This window comes from Gymnoscopelus microlampas (genome assembly GCF_963454915.1).
Source record: "Gymnoscopelus microlampas genome assembly, chromosome: 12".
In the NCBI taxonomy this organism is placed as follows: domain Eukaryota; kingdom Metazoa; phylum Chordata; class Actinopteri; order Myctophiformes; family Myctophidae; genus Gymnoscopelus; species Gymnoscopelus microlampas.
Genome location: NC_139949.1, coordinates 54298418 through 54325408, shown reverse-complemented (window position 1 = coordinate 54325408; position 26991 = coordinate 54298418). Strand labels below are relative to the sequence as shown.

Below are 26991 nucleotides of genomic sequence, written 5' to 3'. Positions count from 1 at the left end.
TATATTGTAGTTCTTCTAGCGTCCCATGCTGTAAGGGAAATGTAGTCCTTAGAATGTAGTTCTTCTAGCGTCCCATGGTGTATGGGAAATGTTGTCCTTAGAATGTAGTTCTTCTAGCGTCCCATGGTGTAAGGGAAATGTAGTCCTTAGAATGTAGTTATTTTAGCCTCCCATGGTGTATGGGAAATGTAGTCCTTAGAATGTAGTTCTTCTAGCGTCCCATAGTGTAAGGGAAATGTAGTCCTTAGAATGTAGTTCTTCTAGCGTCCCATGGTGTAAGGGAGATGTAGTCCTTAGAATGTAGTTCTTCTAGCGTCCCATGCTGTAAGGGAAATGTAGTCCTTAGAATGTAGTTCTTCTAGCGTCCCACGGTGTAAGGGAAATGTAGTCCTTAAAATGTAGTCCTTCTAGCGTCCCATGGTGTCTGGAACATGTAGTTTTTAAGTGTAGTCCTTGTACGTGGCCAAGTCCGGTTTTATTTTTAAGCAAGAACGGAAGCGTTCACGTGGTTTTCAACGTTAAGCATGACACAAAATGCAGTTTTACTTTATAGAGAAAACGGAAGTGCTCACATGTTTGTTTACTATGTGTAACATGACGCAGGCAGTCACCATGACAACATGATATTCTGTATGACGATGTCGCGCGCCGCAAATAGCAGATCTACAAGCCCACAACTTGTCTCATTGTGAGCTTGTAGATCTTAACGGCTTATGTTGTAGAAACTAGCGCCATGTTGCGTCATCTCGTTCTTAAACTGATAATAAAGTATCCAATCATTTCCACTTGTATTTATTCATTTTCTCCACACGAGGGCGACAAAAGACCTTTGAATACAAACAGATGAACGGAGTCAACTTTGTTTTTTTTACATCAAGGGTTATTTTATTAGTTTGTAATGATATAATAATAATTGAAAGATGAGTGTTTAAAAAAAGTGTTTTTTTACTGCAGGTGGCGTAAATAGTCATGCACGCAGCCTCCGATTTCCGTGAAACCTTGTACGCACATCACGAGGCCAAGGAAGAAATGCCACCCTACATTTTTCAAATCAGCCTCATGGTGGCGCTGTAACAGGCAGATTCACGCTTTGGCCTATACAGTTCAAGAGTTATAGGCCAAAACGCGAATCTGTCGACGGACCCCCATCTGGAAATATTTTATGCCAGGGACCCCCTGGCATAAAATATGAGGATTTGCGTAATTAAAACAAAACCATTCCAAAATGTCTTTGACAATAGCCAATCTACAAGCTTGAGACACGTTGTGAGCTTGTAGATCTGCTATTTTCAAATAACCAATGTGTACAGTGAAAACATAGCTTCTTTTGGGCTTGTTTTCATAGACTTATAGCCGCTTAATTGTTTCTCTTGCGAAATCTGGCAACACTGTTCTGTACGTATATCCTGCATCAGAACCTGGCATCCCTCAGGTTGGTAGTTTCTGGAAGGAAACCTCATGGTGAGAACATGTTTGTTCTTTAAAAACATGATAAAACTACACATTAAACACTTTTAAACACATTTAAAACACATTAAACACATTTAAACACATTTATAGAGTTTTATAATGACGACTAAACCTTACATTATGTATTACTTATTTATGTTTTATTATACAACCTTATATTATTATTTATTACTTATAATAAGCAGACATGGCAACACTGTTGTGTTGTGTACGTATATCCCGCATCAGGACCTGGCATCCCTCAGGTTGGTAGTTTCTGGAAGGAAACCTCATGGTGAGTGAAGAGGAGTGTGTTCTTTAATAACACATTAAACTACACATTAAACACACTACATACACACATACACACATACACATGTAGTTTAATAACGACACTAAACCCTACGGCCCGTGACGTCACGGTGTTGCGTTTAAAGCTTTATAGTTTGACAGCTCGAGCGCTGTTAGCACGTTAGCACGTTAGCATACAGACCTTTTATAAGTTACTTCATGTGTGTGTGTGACGTCATGGTGAACCCTTTAAACCGTGTTTTTATTATTAATGTATTATAATGTGTTCATGTTGTTATTAATATCATTATTAACCCTTTATGCTACAGCTATGCTAACGCTAGCCGGGTGGTTGAGTTAGCACGCAGTGACACAGAGGACATGATGCTAATCAGGCCTTTATGACACTTTACGTTCATTATAGCATTATTAATATCATTATTAATATCATTATTAATATCATTATTATGATGATATTAATGTATAGTTACAGCACAGTGACACAGTAGCAGATAATCAGACCTTTATGTATTGTATTGTTATGGAGAGATTTATATGAATTAATATGATGACTGAACAGTTATTATAATCCTCTGGTTCATATTCATTGTGTCAAAACAACACACACACACACACACACACACACACACACACACACACACACATACACATACACGTGTGTATAAAAAAATATGTGTATAAAATCAAACCAAATAGCTTCTTAGTCTTTAATTAGGCCAAATCAGCTGAGTTAATGTTATATATAGTAAAGTAATAAAGTTAATGTTTTAGATAATAATACATTTTATTTATAAAAAAAAACATTACATGCTGAGACCAACCAGGCTAAACTAAAGGGTTCAAATAAAACCAGGCAAAAATCCTAGTTGTGTATTTCTATTCATTGTATTTAGTGATCATTTCACTGTTTTATTTAGTGATCATTTCACTGTTTTATTTAGTGATCATTTCACTGTTTTATTTAGTGATCATTTCACTGTTTTATTTAGTGATCATTTCACTGTTTTATTGTAGTTTTTAGAGCACCTTCAGAAGAAGGCTTCTGGTTGCCTCGTGAGCTTGTAGATCTGCTCTTTTTTGGGGGGGAAATGTCCTATTTTGCTTCCTGTCAGATGCAGCTACTTCCTCCACCTGACTGTCCTCATAATAATGATACTGTAAAAGAACATTATTATTGGCATTTAACCCATTAAGAACACATCTAACCGGGAACACATCTGTGTCATTTTTATTTCTTTGGCTAATTTCTGGGGGGGAAACTCAAATCTTTGCTTCTGGTGGGGGTCCCTGGAACAAATATTTTGAGCCAAATACATTTCATTTTGGGGGTCGTTGACATGAACAAGTTTGAGAACCACTAATATGATGATGGCAACATACGTTTATTTTCTTCTTTTTAAACCGTTATGATCTAGAAGACTTTTAACAGTCAGTCAGCGTAATAACACAAGCCTGTCATTCAGTCAGACAGACAGTGTAATTCAGACAGTCAGTCAGTCAGTGTAATAACACAAGTCAGTCATTCAGTCAGTGTAATTCAGTCATTCAGTCAGTCAGTGTAATAACAGTCATTCAGTGTAATAACACAAGTCAGTCATTCAGTGTAATAACACAAGTCAGTCATTCAGTGTAATAACACAAGTCAGTCATTCAGTCAGTGTAATAACAGTCATTCAGTGTAATAACACAAGTCAGTCATTCAGTCAGTCAGTCAGTCAGTGTAATAACAGTCAGTCAGTCAGTGTAATAACATATGTCAGTCAGTCAGTCAGTGTAATAATACAGGGTGTGATTTGTCTTTTATTAAAGTGTCATGCTTCCTAAGGAGCCCTAAGAGGCCCATATGGACTTACAGGACACTTATTACTGGGAAATGTATTTAAACTAGTGATTCAGAGGAAACCCAGTAGATCTGGTACCTTACTCTGTGCCCACATGGGAATCTACCATCAACCACATGAGTATTCTCCTGGACAGTCAGGATTACAGCTAAAATATTGATTATTATTATTATTATGGTGACATTTTGATGCCTCTGTGAGTCTGTTTTTCAGCTTACACATAGGCATTGTAATAAACTATTGATAGTTGATTGAAACTATTGATAAATCAATGGTCTCTTGTACATTAAGCAGTGTGGCGCTGCACCTGTCTTCACTGTCAAATACAGCTGGTGGCCTAACGGACAGCTGAGAACACACACACACACACACACACACACACACACACACACACACACACACACACACACACACACACACACACACACACACCACTTGAGCCCTTCCCCTATATACTTCTCACATGATGGTGAAAATAGCAGCAGCTCACAGTGTACATCAGCTGTATTTGTGCTTTAAAAAAAAAAAAAAACTTAAAAAAAAAGAAAAACATATCAAGACTATTTGTGTTTTGTTGACGATATAATAATGACCCCAAAATATAATAATGAGCCCAAAATATAATAATGACCCCAAAATATAATAATGACCCCAAAATATAATAATGACCCCAAAATATAATAATGAGCCCAAAATGCAAGTTTTATTTGTGTGCATGGTGTTTTAAATGTTTAAACCACTTCCAAACAGACTGTTAAACGCCTGTTATTTCTATTAGAATAATTCCGGTTCCTTCAGGATTCCTTCTTAACGTCTCGTTCCTTAACTGTTGCCTTTAACCATTCCTACAGGAGGTTCCAAATGGACCCTTACAGGTCTGTACTGTAACTCTGAGAGTGTACACATGGAACCAAATGGACCCTTATGGGTCTGTAACTCAGAGAGTGTACAAATGTAACCAAATTGACCCTGACGGGTCCATTTGGTTACATTTGTACACTCTCAGAGTTACAGACCTGTAAGGGTCCATTTGGTTCCTGTTCATCATTTAGCTGGGGACCCCCTGGAACCCCCTCAAGTACCCCTGGGGGTCCCCGGACCCCACTTTGAGAACCAATGCCTTACAGGGAGTGTATAAAGTGACGTAGGGAGTGTATAACGTGACGTAGGGGAGTGTATAACGTGACCTAGGGAGTGTATAACGTGACGTAGGGAGTGTATAACGTGACGTTTGTGCTCCACCAGGCTTCAGCATTGAAAGACCAGGGCAACAAGGCGCTGAGCGGGGGGAACATCGACGAGGCCATCCGCTGCTACACGGAAGCCGTGACCCTCGACCCCAACAACCATGTCCTCTACAGCAACCGCTCGGCCGCCTTCGCCAAGAAGGCCGACTACGAGAACGCCCTGAAGGACGCCTGTCAGACCATCAAGATCAAACCTGACTGGGGCAAGGTGAGACCAGTGTTGATTTTGTCAGCAAATTTTGATTCAGTTTTAGTCATAGTCTTTTGAATAAAATTCCATTTAGTTTTAGTCATATTTTAGTCATCTGAAATGTTTTAGTTTTTGTCTAGTTTTATTGGACTAAATATCATAAGATTATAGTCGACTAAATCTACAGTTGATTTAGTCTACTATAATGTATGTTGGCGGTGCCTTGATGGCGTCATAATGGCTGATTTTACACTTGGTTGCATGCTGAAAATAGCAGATCTACTAGCAGATCTAATAGCAGATCTACAAGCTCACAACGCGTCGCGCTGCGACGCGTTGTGAGCTTGTATATCTGCTATTTTCAGCATGCAACACCCGAGTGCAACCAAACATAAAATGACTTCCCTCACTAACATTTTAGTCTAGTTTTTATTTGTTGACGAAATTGTCAATATATTTAGTCTTAGTTTTAGTCATTAAAGCTTAGTTTTATTTTGTTTTTATGTAGTTTTCGTCAGTGAAAAAAGGAAGTCGACGAGCATTTTTCGTCATAGTTTTAGTCGACGAAATCAACACTGGGTGAGACCTACCTTTATACCTCTACTGTAGGGGCAAGGTGAGACCTACCTTTATACCTCCAGGGTTCCCACGGTCATGAAATTCCTGGAAATATTTTGAAATTAGAAAAACAGTTTTCCAGGCCCTGGAAAAGGTTTGGAATTAATCAAATGTTTTGGAAAATGTTCAAAACTGTTAGTTTTCAGGATTCAAATTCTAAAATGTGAAAAGTATCAGATCTACAAGCTCGAAACGCGTCGCTTCGCGCCGCGTTTCGAGCTTGTAGATCTGCTACTTTTGATGCTTTTGTGTGACACTGTAGATGAGAGGTTTCTCCCCGACAGCAACGAAATACATTGTTTTTGTCGAACATTAGGTGAAAGACAGGTAAAATGTGGTAACATGCAGTGCTACTTGATACGTTGTTAGCTTGTACATCTGTTCTTTTTGTCACGTGACACCTTCACTCGAGTCTGCCTTGGGGCATTGATGGGACACTGGTTTAAGAGTCTCATTATTGCCCTGTATGATTTCTATTGTCCTGGAAATGGGGCAAAATACTTTGGAAAAGTTATGGAAATTCATTGTTAAAAATGTGTGGGAACCCTGTATAGCTCTACTGTAGGGGCAAGGTGAGACCTACCTTTATACCTTTACTGTAGGGCAAGATGAGAGACACACCTACCTTTACTGTAGGGCAAGGTGAGACCTACCTTTATACCTTTACTGTAGGGCAAGATGAGAGACACACCTACCTTTACTGTAGGGCAAGATGAGAGACACACCTACCTTTACTGTAGGGCAAGGTGAGAGACACACCTACCTTTACTGTAGGGCAGGGATGGGCAACTCAATGCGGCCCCAGGCCAAAATCACATTTGAAATCACAAAGAAAAACAAAGTAATCTAAAAATATCCGAAATGGTGAACTATTGCCTTCAGCTGTTCCAAACATGCAACTTTCCATGAACCATTTTAATTACAACAGTGCACCAGTATCAGACACGCCCCCTTCCTATACAAACCCATTATAACTTCAAACTCCATTTTTAACATGTTAGATTCATCAAAAACACCCGTCCTTGGTTCTGGTGACTCACCCTGCCCTCCTAATACGCGAGGGGGCCGTGTTTTTTTTCGATAACTTTTTTCACTTATTTCATTTTTTGTATTGTATTTCTTTCTTTTTTTCATTTTCCAAAAATAATATGCAACACGTTGAAAGCTTGTAGATCTGCTTTTTTCCCTCCATTAAAAACATATCTATACATTTGTCACATCATCTTGTTTTAGATGTTTCTCTCACACACACACACCTCTCTCTGACTGTGTTAAACCAGGGTTACTCCATCTTGTTTTAGATGTTTCTCTCACACACACACCTCTCTCTCACTGTGTTTCTCACACACACTTCTCTGACTGTGTTGAACCAGGGTTACTCCAGGAAAGCCACAGCTCAGGAGTTCCTGGGCCAGCTGGACGATGCTAAACTCACCTACAGAGAAGGACTCCGACATGAACCCCAAAACCAGCAGCTGAAGGAGGGCCTGCAGAACATAGAGGCCCGACTAGCAGGTTAGGAGTTAATGTCAAGGACTCTATATTATTATATTATTATATTATATTTTATTCCCTCTGCATAAATGTCTGATTCCTCAATGTCATCACTGCAGCTTTGCCAGCATGCCTCTGTTTAACTGTTTTACTGTTTTACTGTACTCTGTTTTACTGTACTGTTTTACTGTACTCTGTTTTACTGTACTGTTTTACTGTACTCTGTTTTACTGTACTGTTTTACTGTACTCTGTTTTACTGTACTCTGTTTTACTGTACTGTTTTACTGTACTGTTTTACTGAGGGGAATTTATGATTAGATTTCTTTCATTAGAACAAGCTGTACACAAACAAGCTGTACACAAACATATCTGGTTACACATGTGAGAATAATACATAGGGGTGTGCCGACTAATTTCACGATACACAATATTGGGCTCACGATATCGATACAATATATGGCACCTTTTTATTATGAAAATATATGGGGGGGAAAAAAGCAAAGACATTTTTTCTTACTGCCAGACCCAGAATAAATTCCCAGTACTTTATAAGATGAGAGCACTACGTCACGCCGGACTTGGAATGAAGTGTCAGCCTGTGTCCCTTTTTATGCCCATGTATGGAGAAGAAAGGGACAGACAAAGCCTCATGTAGGCTGTCTGTCCTTTTATGCCCATGTATGGACGAAAGGGGGCAAAGCCTCATGTAGGCCGACCCTCTGGGTCTGGCAAATAATACACGACAAGTATTAGACTTGACTCTGTTGTGGTGCTCCGCATTAAAAACATGAGGAATACCGTCCAGTACAATAGATAAAGCCAGTGGTGTGTTCTACCGTTATACGCTGTATACGCCGTACACAGTCCAGATTATTTTGGGAAGAAGCGTATACAGTCTAATAACCATTTCATCCATTGAAAACGTGAGAGCGTATACCCACGACCACGCGTATCGTATCGTATACATGGATTAAAGTTCTCAGTCTCCAAGACTGATTTCAGTCATTTGGATTCCATGGAAGCCAGCATGTCTTCTATATGGAAGCATGTTGTTGGCGCAGCAAAAATAGCCGATCTACAAGCTCTCAACTTGTAGAAAGGCTATTTTCGGTTATTTTAAGATTAGAGCATTTGAAGTGGTCAAACTATAGCAATATGTTCAGAAGCATCCTTTCCATAATATCTTAATCGTCTCGGATATTTTACCCATTAACCTGGAACCTGGACCTGGAACGCATCTGTGTCATTTTACATTTCTTTGGCTATTCAAAAATAGCAGATATACAAGCTGCTTGTAGATCTGCTATTTTTGAAAAATCTTGAAAAAAAACATTTTTTTTATTTTTTTCCAAAAACTGTTAGGATTTAGATTTTAGAAGCAACGGTTAAAGCCTGAATCTGTGATTTCTTCACATGGTTGGCAGTATGTAGAACAGCAGGACCAATATTATTAAAGCATCCTGATTTGATATATTGTGTTCATCGTTTAGGAGTGTGTGTGTGTGTGTGTGTGTGTGTGTGTGTGGGGGGGGGGGGGGGGGATCCTTTCACACCGTTTTACAAATCGCACATTAGGACATTTTCAGTCGTGAGATTTTATTTTTCTTTAATCCATGCGTATACCCTCTGGAAAAACCTAGAACACGCCACTGGATGAAGCCAACATGTGAGTTTAATCATGTTTTGTCGTCCTCCTCCAGAGAAGAAGATGATGAACCCGTTCGCCATGCCCAACCTGTTTGAGAAGCTGGAGACGGACCCTCGAACCCGGGAGCTGATGTCAGACCCCTCCTACAGAGAACTGCTGGAGCAGCTGAGGAACAAGCCTGCTGAGCTGGGAACGTACGTCTAAATATGTTTTAGTTTGTGTCTCATTCCTAAGACGACAATGTGATGACCAGCGGACCCGGTAGGAGAGACAAAGGAGACTCTTTGTGTCTCCTACCGGAACCACTGCCGCTCATCAAATTATTGTCTTATGAATGAGACAAAAACTAAACAATATCCATGAATTGAAGTCTCCATGAGGGGACTAATACATAGGACATAAAGTCATTTTGAGGGGGACTAATACATAGGACATAAAGTCATTTTGAGGGGGACTAATACATAGAACATAAAGTCATTTTGAGGGGGACTAATACATAGGACATAAAGGTCAAGTCTCCATGGGGGGACTAATACATAGGACATAAAGTCATTTTGAGGGGGACTAATACATAGGACATAAAGTCATTTTGAGGGGGACTAATACATAGAACATAAAGTCATTTTGAGGGGGACTAATACATAGAACATAAAGTCATTTTGAGGGGGACTAATACATAGAACATAAAGTCATTTTGAGGGGGACTAATACATAGAACATAAAGTCATTTTGAGGGGGACTAATACATAGAACATAAAGTCATTTTGAGGGGGACTAATACATAGAACATAAAGTCATTTTGAGGGGGACTAATACATAGGACATAAAGTCATTTTGAGGGGGACTAATACATAGGACATAAAGTCATTTTGAGGGGGACTGATACATAGGACATAAAGTCATTTTGAGGGGGACTGATACATAGGACATAAAGGCTAAAAAGGATAACACAAAAACAGTCCTGGGGTGTTGTTTCTCAACCCCATCTCACACGACTTAGACATGTCTTAGTATACATTGCACAGAGTGTCATTCCGTGCATAGACGACTGGAAAACCCCAAAAAACACAGAGCGAGCTAGTTGCCGTCCCGAGCGTTGCGACGTTCCCTTGAGTCTACTCAGCGCCGTTTGAGTTATGTACCGATATGCACAGAATGGTACATGTTGTTGTGAGGACTGCTCTGCTACCGGGTTTTTTTCCGGGTTGAAAGCGGTCACGCCCACCGCGGGACTCGCCGTACATATGCACGGATCTTGGGGTGTTCTAGGCGCCTATATGCACGTAATCTCTCAAGAACAGATTCTGCTCTGCGTTGGAATCTGTCGGTAGCCGTGTTGACAACCCGTGCGCATTGGTTTCAAGTGGGTGTGCCTTCAGATCAGGAAGCAGGCCGCGCTTTACCCAATCAAATGTAGTGGGCGGGATTCACGTGTCCGTCCACCCTTCCCCCCTCGAAACTAACCGAAACTAATTTAACAATGGCGTCCTCGGAGCAGACAAAACCACGGACAGATATTCACATTTTAACTTGCTCTTTCATCATAGAAACAAGTGGGCTTATAACCAAAACCATCCATGTTCTCTGGGAGAAGTGGTGTTAGTGTTCCCTGTAGAAATATTGTTAGTGGGAATGAAAACGTAGTCGCACCAACCGGAAGTGATGCGCTGAAGGCAGACACAAACCCCGGTTTCCTTGCGCACTGGTGTTACGTTTGCTTCCTGCCAGACCCCACAGACATATGACAAACAGCAGAGGTCGCTGTTTTTCATTTTCAGTTGGGTCTGGCTACACGAGACTAATATATGCACGTAATGACGTGCACTGGGTCCGTGCAATGTGTACTACATTGTGTGAGATCAGGCTGGTGGTGTGATGTCATGGTGGTCCTAAAGTGACTGTTGTTGTTGATGCTGCAGGAAGCTCCAGGACCCCCGGGTGATGACCACGCTGTCGGTGCTGCTGGGTCTGGACCTGGCCGGCATGGACGAGGAGGACGAGCCCACCCCGCCCCCTCCCCCTAAACCCAAAGAGACCGCACCCCCTCCCCCCAAAGAGGAAGACCTGCCCGAGCACAAGAGGAAGGTAAACACCTTATACACCCTATACACCTTATACCAGTGGTTCTCAAACTTTTTCATGTCAAGGACCCCCAAATTGACACTTATTAGCCCGCAGACCCCCATTAGAAAAGATAAGCCAGGGACCCCCATAAGAGAAGATTTTTACGGCTCTATAGCAGTGATTCTAAACCATTTTAATGTCAAGGACCCCCAGTTTGACCTGTATTAGGGCTACGGACCCCCATTTAATGGCATGTATACCTCTGGGACCCGAATTTATGTTATAAAATCAATGTTAATGTAACTCTGAGAGTGTACAAATGGAACCAAATGGACCCTAACAGGTCCATTTGGTTCCATTTGTACACTCTCAGAGTTACAGAACCATAAGGGTCCATTTGGTTCCTATCCATCATTTAGCTGGGGACCCCCTGGAACCGCCTCAAGTACCCCTGGGGGTCCCCGTACCCCACTTTGAGAACCAACGCCATATAACACCGGTCCTGTTCTCACTGCACTGGCTCCCCGTCTCAGCCAGGATCCACTACAAGGTCCTACTAATCACCCACAACTGCATAAATGGACATGCCCCTCCCTACCGAGTCAACTCTTCCGTCAGCTATTGATGTTAAATCGCCCGGCACATTTACTAGGTCTAATGAGTGTTTACTAGGTCTAATGAGTGTTTACTAGGTCTAATGAGTGTTGTATTGTTTACAAGGCGCTGAAGGAAAAGGACCTCGGCAACGCTGCATACAAGAAGAAGGACTTCCCCACAGCACTGAAACATTACGAAGCAGCCATCAGTCACGACCCTACCAACATGACCTACCTTAATAACCAAGCAGGTAAAACCCTACCAACATGACCTACCTTAATAACCAAGCAGGTAAAACCCTACCAACATGACCTACCTTAATAACCAAGCAGGTAAAACCCTACCAACATGACCTACCTTAATAACCAAGCAGGTAAAAACCCTACCAACATGACCTACCTTAATAACCAAGCAGGTAAAACCCTACCAACATGATCTACCTTAATAACCAAGCAGGTAAAAACCCTACCAACATGACCTACCTTAATAACCAAGCAGGTAAAACCCTACCAACATGATCTACCTTAATAACCAAGCAGGTAAAAACCCTACCAACATGACCTACCTTAATAACCAAGCAGGTAAAACCCTACCAACATGACCTACCTTAATAACCAAGCAGGTAAAACCCTACCAACATGACCTACCTTAATAACCAAGCAGGTAAAAACCCTACCAACATGATCTACCTTAATAACCAAGCAGGTAAAACCCTACCAACATGACCTACCTTAATAACCAAGCAGGTAAAACCCTACCAACATGACCTACCTTAATAACCTACCTTAACTCTCTCAGTGCCAAGCCCCGAGTTATCCCGAGTTTTTTCGGAATGCCCTCAGTGCCAGAACGAGAAATCCCGAGTTTCTACTTAACACATTCCATGCCAGAGGTTAATCTCATAATGTACTCACTAGTGCCAACGTTTTATTGTTGTTTTTTTCACGTCGCCATAGACCTTGTTAAAATCCTTAGGATTGAGCACTGCACTGTTTGTAAACATGTCGGAGATGTCCCTGTTTCTACCAGTGAAGACCACGTGTCAAACGGTGCCTCCATGTTGGAGTTAGAACGGTTTATGTTAAACAGTGATCAGCGAGGAGAAAAACTACAAAGAGAAAATGAGTTTCAGTTTCGTCATTAGAACGGAGACCGACGGGATCGGCAAAACCGGATCCCAAATAATTCCGTTTCCGGTGGTGTTACACTGAAATGTGCCGTATCGAAAATTGAAAAAAGTGCAATGTGAACTTTTTTTCTAAAAAAAGGAAAAAGCACCAGTTGACGTAGATCTACGCGACTGGCACTTGACGGCTTTAAATAGGTTTGCGTAGATCTACGCGACTGGCACTCAATGTATTAATGTTGTTTTATAGACGGTCACGGTCTGATCTTGAATCCGAAGGGAGCAGTTAAACTGTAGCACAAACGGATACGGAAATAATGGATTTAGCCTCATTCGGTTCCCGTCGACTCCATGTTTGTAGTTTTTTTTCCTTCACCTGTATCTCTGTTCTTTTTTTTTTGGTCCATTTTTCCGAGGAGACGTGTGTTTCCAACGGCCTGTAGTGAAGGGGACACTAGTTCCGGATGCAATGTTTTGCTTCCGGAGCAAATAGTCAGAGACTCCTGCTCCGGAAACACACAGTGAATCGATCGATAAATATGGGTCTAAACTTTTATGACAACTTACTACTAAAACTACTAAAAAACGTAAATCGCTTGGCACTGGATGAGTACATTATGAAAATACTCTGGCAGTCAATTAGCCGGTGTACTTTGAGCAGGGTGACATGTATGTTTTGTTGTGTTTTAGACGGTGTACTTTGAGCAGGGTGACATGTATGTGTTGTTGTGTTTTTAGCAGGGTGACATGTATGTGTTGTTGTGTTGTAGCGGTGTACTTTGAGCAGGGTGACATGTATGTGTTGTTGTGTTTGTAGCAGGGTGACATGTATGTTTTGTTGTGTTGTAGCGGTGTACTTTGAGCAGGGTGACATGTATGTTTTGTTGTGTTTTAGACGGTGTACTTTGAGCAGGGTGACATGTATGTGTTGTTGTGTTTTTAGCAGGGTGACATGTATGTGTTGTTGTGTTTGTAGCAGGGTGACATGTATGTTTTGTTGTGTTGTAGCGGTGTACTTTGAGCAGGGTGACATGTATGTTTTGTTGTGTTGTAGCGGTGTACTTTGAGCAGGGTGACATGTATGTTTTGTTGTGTTTTTAGCAGGGTGACATGTATGTGTTGTTGTGTTGTAGCGGTGTACTTTGAGCAGGGTGACATGTATGTGTTGTTGTGTTTTTAGCAGGGTGACATGTATGTGTTGTGTTGTAGCGGTGTACTTTGAGCAGGGTGACATGTATGTGTTGTTGTGTTTGTAGCAGGGTGACATGTATGTTTTGTTGTGTTTTGAACAGGGTGACATGTATGTTTTGTTGTGTTTTTAGCAGGGTGACATGTATGTTTTGTTGTGTTGTAGCGGTGTACTTTAACAGGGTGACATGTATGTTTTGTTGTGTTGTAGCGGTGTACTTTAACAGGGTAACATGTATGTTTTGTTGTGTTGTAGCGGTGTACTTTAACAGGGTAACATGTATGTTTTGTTGTGTTGTAGCGGTGTACTTTAACAGGGTGACATGTATGTTTTGTTGTGTTGTAGCGGTGTACTTTGAGCAGGGTGACATGTATGTTTTGTTGTGTTGTAGCGGTGTACTTTAACAGGGTAACATGTATGTTTTGTTGTGTTGTAGCGGTGTACTTTGAGCAGGGCGACATGGACCAGTGCAGAGAGCTGTGTAAGAAGGCCATTGACGTGGGCAGAGAGAACCGTGAGGACTACAGACAGATCGCCAAGTGAGTCGGACAGAAACATTCTATCTACACATGTCAACCTTTTGTTTCTTAACTCATTCATTGTCATTGACGTATCGTTTTTAGTGGTTTACGATAGAGGGCGCTCTTCCGCAACCTTTCAGTGTACCTGGGGCTTCCCGATCACATGACAAGCGGAAGAGTCGCTGCGATCAAAACAAAACCTAACTGGTCCATTTGGTTCCATTTGTACACTCTCAGAGTTAAATTAACATTGATTTTACAATATAAATTGGGGTCCCAGAGACAGACATGCCATTAAATGGGGGTCCGTAGCCCTAATGCATGTCAAACTGGGGGTCCTTGAAATTAAAATGGTTGAAATCACTGCTAGAGAGCTGTAAAAATCTTCTCTTATGGGGGTCCCTGGCTTATCTTTTCAAATGGGGGTCCGCGGTCTAATAAGTGTCTATTTGGGGGTCCTTGGCACGAAAAAGTTTGAGAACAAATGCGTTAATGCAAATATGATGGAACCGGCTCCGGTTCTTCAATTTCAGAACCGGGTCTGAAAAAGGTTCCGGTTCCCAACCCAAGATGTAATGGGAGTAGAAGTAAAAGTATTGTAAAATTGGAAATGGTAACGGCATCTCAAAAATGCTACTTGAGTAAATGTACCTAGTTACTTTCCACCTCTGTGATATTAATGTATTATGTTATCACGTTAACCCTCACAGAGCTCTGGCCAGAATCGGCAACTCGTACTTCAAGCAGGAGAAATACGCCGAGGCCGTTCAGTTCTTCAACAAGAGTCTATCAGAACATCGCACGTCGGACGTCCTGAAGAAATGTCAGCAGGTACGACGTGCTCATGTTTTTATCCATTAGGACTCTACAGGGCCATGGGGGAAATTATCAACATTAGGACTCTACAGGGCCATGGGGGAAATGATCAAAACAACATTAGGACTCTACAGGGCCATGGGGGAAATGGTCAAAACAATATTTATAATACTTTTACATAGAGCCTTTTGCACCGCTTATACATACACCGCTTTGGCAGATATATTTTATATCTTACTTTTCAAAGGCATAGACATCGGCATTAATGCAGCTGCTGTGTCCCGATTGGAACCGTTCCCTATTTCGGGCATGTCGTCATACAGGGACGTGCACAGATAGACTCTAGGTGGTGCTAGAGCACCTGCCCTTTGCCCTCTTGACCAGAAGTGCCCTTTTGAAAAAAAGAGAAAAAAAAGCTTTTTTTCCCAGTTTACAGCAGGGGTCTTCAACAGGGGGTCCGGGACCCCTAGGGGGTCCTCAGAGTTACTACAGGGGGTCCGCCAAATCTTTATGTGATATGATTTTTCTTTTTTACCATAACCACTCGAAACCTAGCATCCCTTTTCTGAGGAGAACTTTAGCCAAAAATAGCAGATCTACAAGCTCACAACGCCTCGCGCTGTGGGCTTGTGAGGCGTTGTGGGCTTGTAGATCTGCTATTTTTGGCAAAGAGGTATAGGTGTAGAGGGAAAAAAGAGCAGACCAAGTCAACAAAAAAAAGTGTAATTTCCTTGAGCACCTGCCCCTCAAAATGTCTGTGCACGCCACTGTCGTTATAGGCAAAAACGTTTCAAAAATTGTTGATCTGCAAGCCAACAACAAGTTCTGAGCTGGTGCATCGGTTATTTTGAGCATAATATTATTTTGTAAATCAATGAATTGAAGTCGTGTGTGTGTGTGTCTCTCTCTCTCTCTCTCTCTCTCTTTAGGCAGAGAAGATTGTGAAGGAACAGGAGAAGCAGGCCTACATCAACCCTGACATGGCTCTGGAGGAGAGGAGCAAGGGCAACGAAGCCTTCCAGAAAGGTAGGGATGCCTCGCTCTCGCTCTCGTGTTAATATGAGACATTAATAACTTTACATTAATAACTTTACTACATGTTAATATGAGACATTAATAACTTTACTACATGTTAATATGAGACATTAATAACTTTACTACATGTTAATATGAGACATTAATAACTTTATTACATGTTAATATGAGACATTAATAACGTTACATTGATAACTTTACTACACAGGAGATTATCCTATGGCTATGAGACATTAATAACTTTACATTAATAACTTTACTACATGTTAATATGAGACATTAATAACTTTACTACATGTTAATATGAGACATTAATAACTTTACTACATGTTAATATGAGACATTAATAACTTTATTACATGTTAATATGAGACATTAATAACGTTACATTGATAACTTTACTACACAGGAGATTATCCTATGGCTATGAGACATTAATAACTTTACATTAATAACTTTACTACATGTTAATATGAGACATTAATAACTTTACTACATGTTAATATGAGACATTAATAACTTTACTACATGTTAATATGAGACATTAATAACTTTACTACATGTTAATATGAGACATTAATAACTTTATTACATGTTAATATGAGACATTAATAACGTTACATTGATAACTTTACTACACAGGAGATTATCCTATGGCTATGAGACATTAATAACTTTACATTAATAACTTTACTACATGTTAATATGAGACATTAATAACTTTACATTAATAACTTTATTACATGTTAATATGAGACATGAATAACTTTACATGAATAATTTTACTACACAGGAGATTATCCTATGGCTATGAGACATTACTCAGAGGCCATCAAGAGGAACCCAGACGATGCTAAGCTGTTCAGCAACAGAGCTGCCTGTTACACCAAGCTGCTGGAGTTCCCCCTGGCCCTGAAGGTATTAATACTATTATATGTTATATATATACACTGGCCCTGAAGGTATTATTACTATTATATGTTATATATACACTGACCTTAAAGGTATTATTACTATTATATGTTATATATACACTGACCTTAAAGGTATTATCACTATTATATGTTATATATACACTGACCTTAAAGGTATTATTACTATTATATGTTATATATACACTGACCTTAAAGGTATTATCACTATTATATGTTATATATACACTGACCTTAAAGGTATTAATACTATTATATGTTATATATACACTGACCTTAAAGGTATTATTACTATTATATGTTATATATACACTGACCTTAAAGGTATTATTACTATTATATGTTATATATACACTGACCTTAAAGGTATTATTACTATTATATGTTATATATACACTGACCTTAAAGGTATTATCACTATTATATGTTATATATACACTGACCTTAAAGGTATTAATACTATTATATGTTATATATACACTGACCTTAAAGGTATTATTACTATTATATGTTATATATACACTGACCTTAAAGGTATTATCACTATTATATGTTATATATACACTGACCTTAAAGGTATTATCACTATTATATGTTATATATACACTGACCTTAAAGGTATTAATACTATTATATGTTATATATACACTGACCTTAAAGGTATTATCACTATTATATGTTATATATACACTGACCTTAAAGGTATTAATACTATTATATGTTATATATATACACTGACCTTAAAGGTATTATTACTATTATATGTTATATATACACTGACCTTAAAGGTATTATTACTATTATATGTTATATATACACTGACCTTAAAGGTATTATCACTATTATATGTTATATATACACTGACCTTAAAGGTATTATTACTATTATATGTTATATATACACTGACCTTAAAGGTATTATTACTATTATATGTTATATATACACTGACCTTAAAGGTATTATCACTATTATATGTTATATATACACTGACCTTAAAGGTATTATTACTATTATATGTTATATATACACTGACCTTAAAGGTATTATCACTATTATATGTTATATATACACTGACCTTAAAGGTATTATCACTATTATATGTTATATATACACTGACCTTAAAGGTATTATTACTATTATATGTTATATATACACTGACCTTAAAGGTATTATTACTATTATATGTTATATATACACTGACCTTAAAGGTATTAATACTATTATATGTTATATACACACTGACCTTAAAGGTATTATTACTATTATATGTTATATATACACTGACCTTAAAGGTATTATTACTATTATATGTTATATATACACTGACCTTAAAGGTATTATTACTATTATATGTTATATATATACACTGACCTTAAAGGTATTATCACTATTATATGTTATATACACACTGACCTTAAAGGTATTATCACTATTATATGTTATATACACACTGACCTTAAAGGTATTAATACTATTATATGTTATATATACACTGACCTTAAAGGTATTATCACTATTATATGTTATATATACACTGACCTTAAAGGTATTATCACTATTATATGTTATATATACACTGACCTTAAAGGTATTATCACTATTATATGTTATATACACACTGACCTTAAAGGTATTATCACTATTATATGTTACATATATGTTACAGGGAGATTGGCATTCCAGGGAGATTGGAAAAGAAGCGCTTATTTTCACCGCCCGTCCGCCCCCCAGGCAATTGTGTAGAACCAGGGCTAGAGTCCCACGCCACACACGCACACAAACGAGCACGCACACACGAAGCACAAGGGGGCGAGCCTGCGGGGGCGGGCTGGCGGGCTATGTTAGTGCAGCGAGTGCCAGTTGGGGCAAACCACAGAGGGGCAAACGCAGTCCCCACAACATCATTTACCATTCTGTGCCCATCGGTACATAACTCGGACGGCGCTTAGTCGACTAGCAGACCATCGGCCGGTCGTTGCGGGCACTCGCGCCTGGAGTCGCTCGGGCGCGCCTCCTTGGCCTCAAGGTCTGCTGAGTCGGCGCGCCTCCGTCATGGTCCCAAAACTATACTTTATCGGCGAAAAAAAGTAGTCCGCGTTGTTTGAAAAAGTAATGTCCCAAGCGGGAGTCAAACCCAGACTCCCAGTGGTAGTGGATGGGGAGTCCAATGATTATCAAAGTGCGCCACTGAGGCTGGTATGTATGTATATCCATGTTGTTGTCGTCGCCGTTCTCGCATCACAGCCCCGCCCCGAGCCTAAAAACAAGCGCTCCACTTCCAATCTACCTGGAATGCCAATCTACCTGTGACATATACACTGGCATTGAAGGTATTATTACTAATATATGTTGTATATAAACTGACCTTAAATCTCCTTTTTCATCTGGATCCTAGGACTGTGAAGATTGCATCGCACTGGAACCCTCCTTCAGTAAGTACAGCTGAATGTTTATATATATATATAAGTACAGCTGAAGATCAAGTGTTTTTTTAATTAAACAGGCCTTTCACTAGGGATGCAACGTTCTAGTGATTCTTCTATTGATTACCGTTCCACTAAGACCTGAGGCAGATTCTAAAAACCCTCTAAATGTGACCTAAGTTTTCTGAATAGGTGTTCCAGGTGTAATGGAATAATCTTGAAGTTCTTTTATATATCAAAGATTTACATTTGTATTAAGGATCCCCATTAGCTGGTGCCATAGCAACCAGCTAGTCTTCCTGGGGTAAACATTAAAAAAACGTACAAATACAAAATGACAAAATACATATTGGAGCTAACAAATAAGATGACATGACATGTGAGAAAAGAACAGGGAATAAAAATACATTTACTGTAAATACAGCAGAGGTTTCCAGGCAGGTTATTGCAAAGAGACTGTAAAAAAAAGATCTCCTTAAAACATAGTTATTTGGACCAGGTAATACAAGCTTTACTGGAACATCTAGTGTTCTGATCATGCACAGTATTTCTATAAACAATGTATGTGTATACAAACAGGAGTTTAGCGCACGTGTATTGAAACGCAGCCTGTTCCCATGCGCGTCATGGCTCCTGCCTGTACCTTCTATCATAGCCTTAGACATAGGCTCACATCCACACATCTATTAACACATTGAGACCTGAAGCCGATACTACATGTCTCCTAAATCTCAACAGTTTTCTGAATAACGTATGTTTCTATATCAGTGGTGCTCAATCTTTTTCATGTCAAGGACCCCCAAAATTATATGTATTTGGCCACGGACCCCCATCAAAATATCTTGTTCCAGGAACCCCCCAGAAGCAAAGATTTGGGTTAAAAATGTTCTCTTTAAAAATATATATATTCAGAAGATTTGCACACATTTTCACGATTTTTCAAAAATAGCAGATCTACAAGCTCGTAGCGCGGCACCGCCCAAAGTGTAAAATAATGCTTTTTAGCTCAAATCTAAAAATGACACATTTCCAGGTCTTAATGGGTTAATACTATGACAGGTTGGAGATGCTATGACACCAGCAGTCAGTTCTCAGCACGTTGCTAATTAGCACACTGCTAATGCTGTAACGCTTCTGAATAGGTGTGAGTTTTACTGAAACACTGAACACACGTGTGTATGATCTCAGTAAACATGCATGTGTTTTTGTACCTAATTGAACGTCTCTGCCCACAGTCAAGGGTTACACACGCAAGGCAGGCGTCCATGAAGCCATGAAAGATTTTACAAAAGCTCTGGATTCCTACCAGAAAGCTCTGGATCTGGACTCTAACTCTAAGGTATGATTATGATATGATGGATATCTGTAACTTTATCATTTTCTACAGAACTGTTATGCTTTGTTTTATTTGACTTTTGGGAGCTCTCTGCTGTAACTGTCGGCCCTGTGAGCCGACTTGGGGATAAGAGGTTAAAGGGCTTTGAAGAAAAGGCTCTATATGATATATAAATGTAGTCCATTGACCTCTGTGTCATCAGGAAGACATCCAGAGGTGTTTAAGCTGTATAATGTTTATAGACAGGGGTTGACACTAAGGTCTCAGAGGCCCATCGGGCAAGTACAGGTCATGTTCTACTTGTCCACAGGTCTTGCCCGAAAAGTAAATCGTCCTTTATAAAATGCTAAGCAAAATTATAATTACCGTTCAATTTATTTTTAGCGGCGCTAGATCCGCTCTATACCTTGTTAGGTATAGAGCGGATCCTGCTCTATACCTGACTTTGTCCGTGTTCACCGTCAACGTTCTGATTGGTCAGACACGTCAACGCTCTGATTGGTCAGACACGTCAACGCTCTGATTGGTCAGACCCGTCAACAAAGTGATTGGTCAGACCCGTCAACAAAGTGATTGGTCAAGCTTCACGTGACACATGGCTATAAACACATTATAATCCAGAGGTGTTTAAACGGTATAATATATGTATAAATGTCATCAGGAAGCCACAGAGGTGTTTAAACTGTATAATACATATATAAATGTCATCAGGAAGCCACAGAGGTGTTTAAACGGTATAATATATGTATAAATGTCATCAGGAAGCCACAGAGGTGTTTAAACGGTATAATATATGTATAAATGTCATCAGGAAGCCACAGAGGTGTTTAAACGGTATAATATATGTATAAATGTCATCAGGAAGCCACAGAGGTGTTTAAACTGTATAATACATATATAAATGTCATCAGGAAGCCACAGAGGTGTTTAAGCTGTATAATACATATATAAATGTCATCAGGAAGCCACAGAGGTGTTTAAACTGTATAATACATATATAAATGTCATCAGGAAGCCACAGAGGTGTTTAAGCTGTATAATACATATATAAATGTCATCAGGAAGCCACAGAGGTGTTTAAACTGTATAATATATGTATAAATGTCATCAGGAAGCCACAGAGGTGTTTAAACTGTATAATACATATATAAATGTCATCAGGAAGCCACAGAGGTGTTTAAACTGTATAATATATGTATAAATGTCATCAGGAAGCCACAGAGGTGTTTAAGCTGTATAATATATATATAAATGTCATCAGGAAGCCACAGAGGTGTTTAAACTGTATAATACATATATAAATGTCATCAGGAAGCCACAGAGGTGTTTAAACTGTATAATACATATATAAATGTCATCAGGAAGCCACAGAGGTGTTTAAACTGTATAATACATATATAAATGTCATCAGGAAGCCACAGAGGTGTTTAAACTGTATAATACATATATAAATGTCATCAGGAAGCCACAGAGGTGTTTAAACTGTATAATACATATATAAATGTCATCAGGAAGCCACAGAGGTGTTTAAACTGTATAATACATATATAAATGTCATCAGGAAGCCACAGAGGTGTTTAAACTGTATAATACATATATAAATGTCATCAGGAAGCCACAGAGGTGTTTAAACTGTATAATACATATATAAATGTCATCAGGAAGCCACAGAGGTGTTTAAACTGTATAATACATATATAAATGTCATCAGGAAGCCACAGAGGTGTTTAAACTGTATAATACATATATAAATGTCATCAGGAAGCCACAGAGGTGTTTAAACTGTATAATATATGTATAAATGTCATCAGGAAGCCACAGAGGTGTTTAAACTGTATAATATATATATAAATGTCATCAGGAAGCCACAGAGGTGTTTAAACTGTATAATACATATATAAATGTCATCAGGAAGCCACAGAGGGCATCCAGAGGTGCATGATGAGTCAGGCGTTCCGTAACGACAGCCCAGAGGACGTGAAGCGCAGAGCCATGGCCGACCCTGAGGTCCAGCAGATTATGAGTGACCCGGCCATGAGGATGATCCTGGAACAGATGCAGAAAGACCCCCAGGCCCTCAGCGAGTACGTACTTTATATAGATATATATATATATATAAATATATATGTGTATATATATATATACATACATACACACACACACACACACACACACACAGAAAGACCCCCAGGCCCTCAGGCCCAGTACGTACTTTATATATATAAACTGCTCAAAAAAAGTTTGGAAACTTAACTTCGGTCAATTATATCTCCACTTTAATAATACCAATTGGTATTGTGTTTTATATCATTTTTATCGTTGATTAGTCACCTTTACAAGGAGGTACAGCTTGTAAGGATCGGGCATTGGTGGAATGAGCAACACAGCTAAACGTGTGGGTAGCGCCTCCAAAACATTTGCCAAAATCACCCAATATGCTTCTGTTGGTAATCACTCTGGTTTTGAGCAACCTGCCAGCACACACCTGCTAAGTGGTGTGTGCCAGTGGCACCTGAACATGGGTTTTGCAACTTTGTTGAGTTGGAGTGTGTATGCTCCAAGCAGCAACACTGCCCCCATGGAAAGATGCCATGTTTGTCCCTTCAGGATGAGGCCTGTGCAATAGGGCAAGTGAAGCTGGTGCTCCGTTATGCAGAGTGACAGCATTATTTGGTGTTAGCCCTGGTACCATTTGCAAACTTAGAACCAAATTCTGTGAGACTGGTGAAGTCAACAAGGAAGACAACAACCCAGACCCCTTGCTTCACTGAGGAACCATAGATTTACAGGCCAGATTTGCACAACGGAACCAAAGACAGATGTCAAAGTTGCAGGGCCCATGCTCAGGTGCCAGACACACACCTTTGACTGGCACACACCGGCCTGCAAGTGGTACCAGGGCTGACATCAAATAATGCGTAATCTGCGTAACAGAACACCAGCTTCACTTGCCCTATTGCACAGGTCTTATCCTGAAGGGACAAACGTGGCATCTTTCCATGGGCACAGCCTGCGGACCCTAGCCTTATTCAAAAACTTATTTGTGGACCTTCAAGATTTGTTGTTGAGTACCCCTGGTCTACTATAACTCATTGAAATACATATTAATGTAACGTCTCCTCTCCTCTATGTATATAGTAATGATAGTCTACTATAGAAATACATATTAACATAACAGTCTCCTCTATGTATACAGTAATGATGGTCTACTATAACTCACTGAAATGCATATTTTATAACATAACGTTTCCTCTCTGCCTCCTCTTCAGCCACTTAAAGAATCCAGTCATTGCTCAGAAGATCCAGAAGCTGATGGATGTTGGACTGATAGCCATACGGTGATGAGGGAGGGGCCACACAGGGTGGGACGCCACGCCATTCGCTCCAAATACTGCAGACCCCCCCCCCCCCCGCCTCTTTGATTTCTGCCTTCAGAACATGGTTCTGTCCCCTAGTCTGTCCCATACTGTATGATGCTTCTGTTGTTCTTTTTGTTCTTTTGTTTTTTCAGTCTCTTTTTACATTTGAAGACTTTGATCTTATCTTAAAGGTCTTCTGTCAATCTGCAACGACTCCTACGTTACGTTACGTCCCCGCCATCGTCTTTCTGGAGGGAAACCAAGCAAATCAACTCTTAACCCCCCCATGTTCTTCTTTACATTGAAAACACAGACACTTTGCTAGAGGGTTTGGGTCGTGTCGTTATCGTCTGCCACCGTCCAACTGTGAGACGTCTTCCAGGGAGTCTCTCAGCTGATTTAGAAGCTGTAATCGTGTAAAACAACGTCCTCTTTGACTGACGCTGACCGCACGGTGAAACGGCTCTCAAAGTGTCCACTCTTTAGAGCCGTCTCACCGTGCGTTGTAAATCGGTCAATTAGGAGACTTTTTACGGGGTTTTTTTTGGAACGTAAATTTCTAATTCAACGAAGAAACTATTAGAAGATTTCTCACTGATATGTGGAGTTGCATCATGACGAGGTAACTACACAACCCACACGTCTACCATGAGCGTACTGTTGCTTCAAACGTGTAAGATCAAAGTATAAAGTAACAAATAAAAAAGTTGAATTCTCCATCGAGGCTTTGGAAAGCGGTTGAGTGAATGAAAACATCATTGTTACTGGAAGCTAAAAGCAGAATGTAATGTTGGGTTTGTGTCGTCATCATGTGTAAAAAGAAGTGATTCATATTGTTCATGTTCTGTGAGGCTGTTCAACATAAATTAGTATGTCGCTTGAAACGCATTTCAGGACTTTTTCTGCTTCTCTCTGTCTCCCCTGTTAAAGGAGAATTTCGCCCGACGTTATCCTTACCTTTTTATTATGACGTTATGATATCCTAGGACGAGTGGTACGGTGCAGACATGACATAAGTCCATAACGGATCCCATGAATTAAAGTTCTCCGTCGCCACGGCTGATTTCAGTCTTTTTGGATTCCATAGAAGCCAGCGTGTCTTCTATGGAAGCATGTTGCGCCGCGAAAATAGCAGATCTACAAGCTCTCAATGCGACGCATTGAGAGCTTGTAGATCGGCTGTTTTCAATTAATATGTTCAAAGATTGGCGCATTTGAAGTTGTCAAACTTCATTCTACATATTGTGTTCGTTTAGGAAACGGCGCTAGTCACACGGTTTCACAAATCACATGAGACTTGGCCTAAGACACATCCTTTAATCACATGAGACTTGGCCTAAGACACATCCTTTAATCACATGAGACTTGGCCTAAGACACATCCTTTAATCACATGAGACTTGGCCTAAGAGACATCCTTTCAGTCGTGAGATTTTATTTAGCTTTAAGCCTTGAGATCCACTTCCGGCGCCCGACCGGAAGTGTGGTCAAAGCGCGGCTTACAGTCGAGCGCGTTCAAGAACAACAGGTTGCATAGTGTTCTCTGTCTGTAAACATCAGATCTCTCCAGGGAAAAAAGCTATTAAAATACGCGATTTAAAGCAAGCACCATAGGTGTGGGTTTTTAACTGGCGGATCTGTTATAGTTATGTCTGTACTATACCACTCGTCCTAGCATATCATCATTTCATAATAAAGGTAAGAATAACGTCTCCTTTAACCGCTAATACCATATGGTTGACCCGAGTCCCTCTTGTCTGTAATTGCAGGCAAAGCTTTCGCTGAAAATAGCCGATCTACAAGCTCACAAACGGCTGTTTCCTGTGAAAGCTTTCCCCACAATACGGGTGCTGAGGGTTTCAAGTGGTTAAACCCAATTTATACTTTGTCATAGGACGGTGTCGTCATGTGCCGACAACAGCCGATCTGTAAGCTCACAACGCGTCGCTTTCCGTGACGCGTTGTGAGCTTACAGATCTGCTATTTTCGGTGGTACGACGGAGCATAAATTGAGCGTTATTTAGTCGCCATACCAGGCTCCACAAGACGCTCTGAAACACGGACACACTTCTATCATTCACCATCTTTGTTTTTTTTTAAAGTGGAGCGATGTGCAAACAATGTAGTTTTCCAGCCTCCGTTCTGGTCTTTGGACACATTGGTTACATTTTGCTTAAGAAATAATAAATGCAGCAGCTGTGTAAACCTGTTAGTCTTAACATTACTTGTCGCTTGCTTTTTAGAGACTAAATCTGAATTATACTGTATTCTACAGTGACTTAAAGAGATGGACATGTTGACGTGAGTCTTATAATTATGGATAATCGCTCTCTAAGTCGATATACCAGCTTAGAGGCTGAAATGAAATGTCAGAAGCAAAGCCATTGTTCTTCCTATGCTATGCCATTTGAGTAATATTTGACTAGGAGTATTTATACTTTGACTTGAGTACTGGGGTTGAGTACTTTGTTGGAATTTTAGTAGCTGAGTTAGTCCTGCTTTGGCTGTTGCATTCTGGATGAAGTGTTCTATCATCAGAGAGTTGGAGAAGCAACCAGAACGTTCCACAGAGAAGAGAAGGAACCAACTGTTTGTTCTTTCAATCCATCATGTCTGTCCGGGTATCTCAAGTCGGTAGAAGCGTCTCGTCTTTGGACCACAAGGTCATGGGTTCGATCCCGGGCACCGCCACCTCGGCGTATGAGGAACACGGCTCTGGTGCGGCAAGTCGTGCGGTAAATACCAGAGATGGAAGAAGTACTCACATGTTTTACTTGAATAGAAGTATCAATA

At 40.0% G+C, this 26991-nt stretch overlaps 1 protein-coding gene and 1 long non-coding RNA gene across 2 annotated transcripts; one reads left to right on the top strand and one right to left on the bottom strand.

The window, feature by feature from the left end:
* The first annotated feature begins 1636 nt into the window (after positions 1 to 1636).
* On the top strand, positions 1637 to 24920 carry LOC311057784 (stress-induced-phosphoprotein 1-like). Its single transcript, XM_084074869.1, has 14 exons — positions 1637 to 1744; positions 4848 to 5057; positions 7031 to 7172; positions 8854 to 8995; positions 10721 to 10886; positions 11586 to 11712; positions 14214 to 14316; positions 15009 to 15129; positions 16044 to 16140; positions 16943 to 17067; positions 19477 to 19513; positions 20740 to 20843; positions 22752 to 22924; positions 24110 to 24920. Exons 1-14 carry the CDS (start codon positions 1742 to 1744, stop codon positions 24180 to 24182), a joined length of 1623 nt encoding a protein of 540 aa, XP_083930995.1. The 5' UTR covers positions 1637 to 1741; the 3' UTR covers positions 24183 to 24920.
* LOC311057786 lies at positions 24158 to 26991 on the bottom strand. Its single transcript, XR_014602006.1, has 2 exons — positions 25604 to 26991; positions 24158 to 25569 (listed from the first exon to the last, which is right to left on the bottom strand). It is a non-coding gene; the product is annotated as an uncharacterized lncRNA (long non-coding RNA).